Raw genomic sequence first — 10,011 nt, 5'->3', positions numbered from 1 at the left:
CCCCCCCCCCCCCCCGAAAAGTTAAGAATGCACTTAAGTAAAACATGGCTTATAGGCAATGGAAGTCTTGGGTATTTGGTACCAGGCCACAGAACCAAACCTCTGGCTGGAATGTTACCTGTATTGATACTAGCAGAAAATTATGGCCATGAGCAGGGTCACCAATTAAAAACAAATAAATAATTCTAAACCTCCTAATCAAGTAGATGGCTTGAAACTTGAGGGTCATGTTTCTTGAGGGAGTCATTCATTCGTTTGTTGGTTGTAGCCATGTTGATCTACCTTGGAGAACACACTACACCAGCAGAGTCTCCCTATGCCTGACAGGGCATTTGTGCCTGAAAGCTTGCAAAGAACTTTTTTCCAACTATTTAGTTGGTCTAATAATAGATATCACTACTACCCAAAGAACATTGCCATTCATTGGTTCAGAATTTTTTGACAAAATATAGTCATTGGAAAGTGCTTTCATTGAAACTTTTCTTTAAAAGATATCAGCTTCAATTACATTTTGGTTAGGTAGATTTCTCAAGTCCACTACTGAATTACAGAAATAAAAGAGGAAGAAGGAGAGGGAGAAAGGGAAACCAAGTTTCCTTAGCATAGTGAGTCTGATTCTGGGATTCTCTCTAATTTCAAGTAGGGACTTAAACTTCATTCTCTCACATCCTTGTCAAGTGTTCTAACTGCTTGGACTGCTGGTAGTTCTGTGGACAGATGTATCCTGGAGAGTCTTATTGGAACTAGATGCCTTTGGCTATCTAACTTTGTATTCCTACCTGGTATTCTGATTGGACAAACAAGCATGGTTCCCATGAATACTGTGGACATGTTACCTGGACTAGCACCACTACTTTATATCACCTACACTGTAATGCTGTGATTTCCTTCCAGGTGGTAGATGTCCATGTTACCTGATTGGAATACAAAGTGAGTTAACAAATGAAGGTTAACCCTTACAGTTCTTCAGATTAGAAGGTGTATTTTCCAGGCCAGGTGGGGAAAGTTTCATTTTGCATGTTTTCTGTTCTGTTGCTAACTGTCATGCCTCAGTGGGACCTTTTCCTCTAGTCTCTCTGTGGGTACACTTTCCAAATAGAATGGAATGGGGAACTCTTAGATTGTCTCACTTTTTAGACTCATTTACCAAGCTATAATGCATTCTATTGCACTGTCAAAATTGCAGTGGAGGAAGTATAGTATGTACCTTCTCGCAGTTTCTCACAAATCCACAAGTGTCACAGGCCAGCTGGGCACTGTGAGTATATCAATTCAGTTGCAGACTGACTGAGCACTGCAACTTTATTAGCCACTGGGCTTTTTGGTTCGGGATCGAGGAGGTGATGTTTGGAAGGAAAGCAGTGACAAGTTTCACTTATAAAAAAGAATACATTTTACTTATGACAACAAAAGATATAGTTTGCACATATATTAGTTAATAAAAAGTTTAAGCTAATAAACAGACAACAATACAGATTAAAATTGACAGTGATGATAAAACAGATAAAGAAATTAACCAAGAGTTCCCACTTGGTTAGTAACTTATCGATAGTCCCTCAGTTAGAAGATGCATGTCAAGTTGAATAAGCGAAGTCAGACGCCTCTGAACTGGGATGTCCAAAGGAGAACCAGGGGTGGCCCCTCAGTCAGGATCTGGTCTTCACTCTCACAGGGAGTAAGAGAGATCCATTGGGGTATGGGACAGCAATGACCCTTTTGTTCCGTCCTTCCCGAGGGTTACTTTGATGTAAGTGTTCTTTTATACCTTATTTATACTAATTTTTTAGTTGTATAGCCATTGATAATATTACTTTATAGCTGTTATCCTATGGGGTTAAAAGGTGTTAGAAATTATTATAATAAGTTACTGCCCAAGCTTGGGTTTATCTAATCAGCAAATTCCAACACAGCATTTTCAGATTTGAAATTAATATTACCCCGCCTAAATCTAGCCCCTTCAGAACTCTCTGACTATGCTTTTTTGAGATGTCCTTTCTTGAAATGTGCTGGATAAGCTAGGCAGTTGAATCCAGTTTTTATCATCATCAAGGCTAAATTCTGAAGCTTATCACTTTTGTTAAATTAAGCAACTGTAGCTAACTTGGAAGCATCCCAGCTGCCCCAGTTCTGTCCCTTTCTCTGATAAGAACCATCACCATGTCTTCTCCTGAGCAGCTTGCAATCGCTTACCTCTTGCAACTGCTTATGGATCCCTAAGCTTGCAAACAGCTATGTAATATCTAGCTGGCAAGTCGGAAAAACATATTTCCCATTTTATAGCCCAGTCATTGTTCCCTTGAAGTTTTTTACCCAGAGCTGTTTTATCTCCAACAATTGTTTCATTTATTGCTTGTACTTTCTAACATATTCTTTTTAATTTAACTCTGTATAGTAAAAATAAAATCAAGACAGTAAACTGAAATAATAATATTCAGGAAAATAATACAGGTACCAGTAATACCCTCGACACAATTTTGGTGTACTAATTATATCATGGCACATTGGATTAAATTATTATTATTTGTGTGATACACAAATACACATAAACTTTTTTAAAAGAAACTTTTCCTTTTTTAAAAAAGGATATTTTGTTCTTGATGATTTTCTTTTCATCATCACCATCACAACAACCATTACTGAAACTCAAAATTAAATTCTCACATTTTTAGTACATTCAATATCTCTTATTTCCTTTTTGTTGCAAAAACAGTATCATACTTGCTACTGAGAAATTACAAGCAGAATTATACATGTGTTCCCCTCATCTGGACCTTAGCAACTTGTTGTTCCAGAAATGTCATTTATGCATTTCAATTAATAATGAGCCATTGTTTCTTATAAATCTCTGTTTGAAGAGCATTGCACTATAAAATCTGGCTGTTAAAATGTGCCCTGGGTGAAACAAAGGGCACAAAGGTCTCAAAGTGTGTTTTTTTTTCCTACTAAATTTACAGAAATTATCAGTTAATTTTAAGACCAAATAGAGGAAAGATGGAGACTTTGTAGTTTCCAACACACTATTAATCTTTAAAGCAGCTTTTCTTTTTTGATGGAAATGTTGCAGGTCATTACTCCAAAATGCCATCTAGACCCTTTGGGAATTGTATGACAAATCTATAGTATATAAATGACTGAATTATTTTGTACATACCCTTATATTTTTCCATCAAAAATCCCATACCATATTCTACTTTATGAACATTGCTGTGTGTAAAACTGCATACAATGGATGGCAGTGTTTCTCCTCAGCCAAAGCAATTCCAGCTGAGTGCAGTGTTCAAAAAACCAAAACTTCTGCTGAAATGGGCTCATCTCTGACAGGCAGAGGACTTAAATAAGGGATAGTTAAACTTTTTAATGTGTACATGCAATGGCTAGGCCTTGTCTCTTCAGCTTTGTGTCACATTTAGGCAGGGCATCCTATTGCATTAGTGATACTATTTGACTATAACAGTTTGTTAACCTGTGGATGTTATAGGTGTGCTAATAGATATACAGTTTGTGGAGATCGGTCATTTTGCACAATATTCTAAACTTGCCTAGGTACAGTTGGCCTGTGCAACATTCAAGTTTCTCTTGAGCCTTATTTAAATTACTGTGGACATGTCTACATATGTGCTTTAATGTGCAGTAGACCATTCTACTGTGCATTAAAGCAGTGCGTAAAAACCTTGCTAATACACAATAGAATAGGCTACTGCTCATTAAGCATCATCTAAAAAGCATATTGGAGATACTAAATTTAATGTGCATTAGGAAAAGTGCATTAATGCCTTCTAAAGTTGACATGAGTGGTTCATAGGTGGGTTTCTGCACAAGGGTTCTTTTCACCCAGCATATTTACTAACCCAGTGGCTGCATTTAGAAAGAGATCTAGCAATGTACTAATGAGAAGTCCATTGTATGACAAAACCATTCACCGAAAAGTATCATAAATATTGTTCAAAAATTGCATACCATGAGGAACATAAAATCTATCTGTCTACATAGTGCAGAAAAAGCATGTGGAGATGGTGCATTGCCCTGCTGCAACTCTGTTGAAATGTAGGTTGTACTGGTACAGATACTCGAGTTCAAAAAAATCAAAATCACAGCAAAGTACATGACTTCTCTTCCTCTACACCACAGATACTTTGCTGAAACTGTGAAACAAAACAGCTGTCATTGTAATGCCCTTTTATTAGAAAATGTAAGTAAACCCTGGAACATGTTTTACTTGTTTTATTTATTTTTATTTTTTGTATTTCTGTAGGCTGTGGAAACCAACCTTGCTTCAAAGGATAGTCACTGGGTCTTTGTAAATGAGGTAAGAGAGCCAAAAGATACAAGCTATTTTTGTCCTGGGATTAACTCTTTCATCAACTTTTATTCCTCTTACTCTGCACATTTAATTGTGTCAGATAACATGCACTTTTTAGTTTGCTTTTGAATGCTATAAGAAAGCAAATCATATGGGTATCTCATTTAGACTCGCATGAGATGAATACAAAGGTTAAAAAAAATGTTTTACATGTTTGCTACTGAAAGATTCTTCATTTTTTCTCTATGCTGTTCCATTAGCTATTTAATGGGGGAAGAGCTACTCAATAGACACTTCATAAATGCATACAGTATATATGGATATAGTACACCATTTGCTTTGTGAAAGCATGAAGTCAGAAAAGAACACTAAAACAAGTATAAGGCCTGCTACTTGCTAGATTGGCACTAGGGCTGTGCAAAATGACAGAGTTCCATTTCGACCAGTGTTTTGAAATTTTGATGGAACAGTGTTTCGTTTTGAATTTTTTTAATACGAAACAGCTGTTCCATTTTGTTCGATTGAAACAGGGTCAAAATGTCAAAATTGTTTAGAGGTTTCACCCATAGGATATAATGGGGAAGGACAAAACAGCCTATAACTTTGCCATTTCTAGGTTGATTTGGATGAACCTTGCAGGATTGGTGGCCCCTTCTGACAGAATGAAGCCTGCCAAGTTTCAAGGAGATAGGTGTAGGGAGTTCAGGGAAACTGCACCTGAAAGATTTGAAAGCAAAATTGGTGTTGTGTGTCTGTGTTAGCCACAGTGGGGTCAAAACTGCAAGCATGTTAGCCCCTGTAGAAGTGGCAAAGCCTGCCAAGTTTCAAGGAGATAGGTGTAGGGAGTTCAGGGAAACTGCACCTGAAAGATTTGAAAGCAAAATTGGTGTTGTGTGTCTGTGTTAGCCACAGTGGGGTCAAAACTGCAAGCATGTTAGCCCCTGTAGAAGTGGCAAAGCCTGCCAAGTTTCAAGGAGATAGGTGCAGGAAGGTTCTGGGCCCTGTACCCCTAGCTGCTGACAGGCAAAACTTGTGTCATGGGTGCTTGTGCAACTGTGTCTTGGGGCACAGGGGTGGGGAAACTACTGCAGGCCTGGTTGCTAGGCCCTGCTGCAGCTACAAACCTTGACAAATGTTAAGGAGATAGGTGCAGGAAGGTTCTGGGCCCTGTACCCCTAGCTGCTGACAGGCAAAACTCATGACATGGGTGCTTATGCAACTGGCTGTCTCTATCTTTGTCAGCATTCTTATTAATGCTTTTGGAAGTATTCCATACACACAGCAGTTTACTACTTTGTCCTTTCCCATTATAGCCTATGGGTGAAACATCGAAACAGCATCAAAATGGCAAAACATTTCAACTTGCCTTGTTTTGTTTTGAGGCTGTTGCAACTATCTCTGTTCCATTTTGATTTTGCTGTTTCAACCTCAAAATGGGTCGAAAGAGCATCAAAACAAAACTGGCAGTGAAATTTCACACAGCCCTACTTGGTACAACCTGCATTTATGAAATACATATTTTTTTCTCTGCTGTAGAATTATGACTCACTTGGGCAAAATCCAACATCATATGAGACTAAGATGTCTCTCGCAGGCTACATAGGTGCCTGCTTCTAGAAGAACAGAAACTGCCTAGGGAGAACCCAAAGAGCCAGAAAGGAGTTCAGGTGGAGGTTGCCATGGCAGCTAGCTAATGAGGAAATTAGCTTGCACCTGCACCTGGTCAGCTGGCCAGAAGGGGCAGGGCCTTGGGCCCATATAAACCCCAGGAGAGGGACTAGGGAGTTCAGTTCTCTGCTGGCAGCCAAGGGAGAAGGAGGCCTCCTAGAGTAAGTGTAAGAAGGGGCCTGACTAAGTTCTGCTCCTAGTAATGTAAAGGGGCCAGCATACCTTATGTAGCTTGTGTTATGTTATAGCCCAGGGGCTTATGTTTGGCTGTTGTTTTGTAACACCGGTGGTTTGAGTGAGGCTATTTGGGGGAGGTGGAGGCCTCACTGGGGGCCCACTGCAGTGTGGGGACCCCGGCACAAGTAAGGGCATGGCATTTGGGCTGCGGAGAGCCTGGCACCGCGGGGCGTAGCGACAAGGGGCTGAATTATAATGAGGCCTAGGCAAGACAACACCAGTACCATCTGTGAGGCTTGAGGCATGGTAAAGGGGCAGTTTGGAGCCATAGATATTGTCCATAAGGCTGGGGTGTCCCTGGGCCATCTAGTTTGAATTGGGACTGTAACAGGGAACCCTAACCCTGTTACTAAGAGGCAGGTTGGCCCCTTTAAGCCCAGAACCTTCCAGTCATGACTGGTTGGTCAAGTAGGGGTTAAGGCTCAAGCCCTGCCAGCCAGTCAGGTGACCAGAAGGGGTAGGTCCTGGCTCACATATAAACCCCAGGGCTGAGGCCAGGATGGTAGTTCCCTGCCAGCAGCCAAGGGAGAAAGAGCTCTCCCAGAGCAACCAAAAGGGAGAGGCCTGACTGCAGGTACAGCCTCTGGTAAAGGTGAGGGCTAGAGCACCCCAGGTGTGGCTTGGATGATGTTATAGCTGGGCAGCTTGAATTTATGTTATAGCCCAGGAGCTTGTGTTTTGTTTGCTGTTTAAGACCAGTGGTTTGGGTGGGGCTATTAAGGATGGAGGAGGCCTCATAGGGGACCCATGGCAGTGTGAGGACCCCGGCGCCAGAGGGGGTGCAGCATTTTGGGGCATGCCGACCCTGGCGCCAGAGGGGGTGCAGCATTTTGGGGTGCGCTGACCCCAGTGCCAGAGGGGGATGAGCCCGAGTGAAGGGTTTTTTTGTTTCTCTTTTTGAGAGCTAGAGTCTGGGAGTCAAAACCCTGATTTAGTGGGGGGTTTTTTGACTGACCGGCCTAGCTAAAGAAAAAGGGGTAGGCCCACATAAAGAGGAATTTACCCTGACATAAAGAGGAATTTACAAATACCATCTGTGAGACTTGGGCTGCGGTGTGGGGGAGGAATGGAGCCACAGATAGCACCCCCTGGCATCGGGGCAGAAAATGGGCAGCCTCCTGCTTAATTACATCTATTAATCAATGAACAACAAAGCATGGCAAGCAAGAAGGTGGATGGTTGGCCCATAACAGGTGGGTGGGGCCCCCGGTAGACAGACCCCAAAGAGGCGCTCCTGTTACAGGGGCCTACAACAGGTCTGGAACCCATGGGGGTTCAAGGAAATCCATCAGGACCATGGCCAACAGGATGTGAAGGCAGCTTTCCTATATTACAAAATGCATAAAGATAAGGAGAGTGAGAATAGAGGGTGTCCATCAGGCGGAATTGACACGGTCAAGGGGCCTTAGGAGATCATTGCCATCCTTATGGACCCCATCCTGTGACAATGTCCTTTTTCAAAAAACTGTATCTTCACCTGTCACTGTTGTTATTTATTTTGTATCTTACATTAGAAGCTCTCATTAGGATGAGTACAAACACAGATTAAAAGATAGACCTGTAATTTTGAAATATTATGACCCCAGATATGCTATATATAATAACATATAAAGTGTTTATTGCTTTGGTGTAATTGCATGATTTTATCCACTTCTGTTTCATAACAATTGGTTGAAGGATAATAAAATATTTAAGTAAAAAGATAACTATATTTATTGTTCTGAATTAATATTTTAAACATATAGTATCAACTTTAACTACCTGTTCTTTTATTTGCTTTCCATTTTCTTCTTTACTATTAGCTAATCATTTTCCTTAAACTACCTTTACTGTTAACAGTAATTATAAATTGTGTTATGTGGCTTTCAGAAATGCTATATAATTAAAAATGCTGCTAGTGTGAGGTAAATAAAATCACTTCATACAAAAGCTTTATACATTTTCTCTAGCCCCTGCTACTTTGTGCCTCATGCTTTTTCACCAGCTGTAATAGCCCAGTAAAAATATCAGTAAAGCACCCATAGAGCCAGTGGTTATATTCACATAAAGATAACATGCTTAATATTTCCCAAAACACTTTATTATGGGGGTTTGTTTTAGATTTCTGTTGTTGCTGCTGCTATTGAGCTTTTAATATTTACATAATAAAGCCTAAGTCTAAAAAACATCTAAAACATCATGCATAATAAACTTCAACACACACTGTAACAAGTGTGGGGCATACCTGTCATTTTTGAGAAGGGCAAAGGCTCTGGAGGGAGCTGAGTCAGCAGACAGCTGACATCAGAAAGGGGTAGGGCTTCTCTGAGAGAGGAGCCCAGGGTCAGAGCTGGGATAGGCAATCCCACCCTGGTATTTTAAAAAGTGAATTTGGGATGCTGCTTCAGCAGTCTAGCTAACACAATGGGCTAGTGTTCCCCAGATACCAATTGCCAGGGCCCCAGAAGCTCCTGAGGTCAAGTAATCTTGAGCTGCTGGCCAGGGCAGCTTTTTATACTGCTGGGGACAGCACAGGTGCTGGCCTTGGGCTCTAGCTCCTCCTGGCTGCAGATCTGGTAGGAGCCAGGCATGGTTATTTTGCCCCAAGTGACACAGTTTGCTCCACAACAAAGTGTACATCTGAGCACGTGCATTGAGGCAAAAAGCCCCGGCTCAAATTTGCACTGCTTCTATTTGAGCTGCTGCAAGCACACATGCTTGCATGTGTGGACACACCCAGTATTGTTTTAATCAAACTAGTCTAGACGGTGTTGGGTGATAAAGCCAGTTGATTCCATGGGAGCCCCGTGGATGATCTCTTTTAGAGCTTTCCAGTGTTCCTCAACACAAGTGTTATCTATTGTTTTCAATCCTAAGATTGGCAAGTTTCTTATTAAGATGTGTTTGGAACACTTTGCAGTGTCTAGAAGTCTGACAGCATTGGATGTTGTACTGTCTTCAGACTGATTTGGGTTGCTTTTGAAATTTCAATGCAACCCTGATGGACATTATTGATCTCACTAAATGATGACTGGTCCATCAGTCATTAGCTCCTCTCATGACACGCATGATATGGACATCTTTTAGATCATGCACTTTTACTATGTAATAGTAACTCGTCATTGATGGGAGTAAAGACTTTATAATATGGCCCTTAATGTTTTGTATCCTGTATCAACAATAGCACCCCAAACAGACACAATCATTCCCTGTCTCTAAAATCCAAATCTGTTTGGATCTGAGCTTCATGTCATAAGCTCATCTTTACACTCTTATAGTAAGAATTGGCAAACAAAACTATTTGATTCTTGTAAAGGCCCCTATTCAGTTTCTTTACAACTGGAGTTGTTTAATTGTCATTGGCTGCTAAGCAGATCTTTGATTATTTTTTTCCTCCTATCTCCGCCTGTAACCAAGAAGTAAAACTTGCTATTCTGAATCCCTGTTTTCATGTTTACTCGAATCTTTTACACTAAGTAAACACCATCCATAAGTGCAATAATGAGGGCAAATGAACAGATTTGTAGCTGTGGAACCAGTTTCAAAATTATTTTTCTCTAGGTCCTGGAAGCTTTCTAGTGACCTGAGACTTTCTAGTGATCTTTCCATTCGTTTCAAGAAAATAACATTACTAGATTCGAAGGGATTGCATTATTTACTAAAAAGGCCTAATTCAACCCCCACTGAAGTCAATAGGAGTCTTTTAAGTGGTTCCACTGGGACACAAATCAAGCCTTATGAGAAGAACATTATACTTTTCAGAAGCAAGGTTTTTGAGGTTGGGACACAAATGAGAGGTCAATAGGATTTTTTTTTTTTTTTTTTTT

General features: G+C 40.6%; 1 protein-coding gene across 2 annotated transcripts in view; it reads left to right on the top strand.

The window, feature by feature from the left end:
* GRID1 (glutamate ionotropic receptor delta type subunit 1) overlaps window positions 1-10,011 on the top strand; it is a 1,431,845-nt gene that overhangs the window by 1,114,350 nt on the left and 307,484 nt on the right. For both annotated transcript variants that reach the window (XM_019502226.1, XM_019502225.1), the window contains exon 5: window positions 4,253-4,306. In XM_019502226.1, the coding sequence (XP_019357771.1) occupies window positions 4,253-4,306 (54 nt within the window). The remainder of the gene's footprint in view (window positions 1-4,252; window positions 4,307-10,011) is intronic.

This window comes from Gavialis gangeticus, unplaced genomic scaffold, assembly GCF_001723915.1.
Source record: "Gavialis gangeticus isolate Ggan-Ray unplaced genomic scaffold, GavGan_comp1, whole genome shotgun sequence".
Taxonomy (NCBI): domain Eukaryota; kingdom Metazoa; phylum Chordata; order Crocodylia; family Gavialidae; genus Gavialis; species Gavialis gangeticus.
The sequence above is the reverse complement of the archived record's forward strand: the minus strand, read 5'-3'. Positions and strand labels throughout refer to the sequence as shown.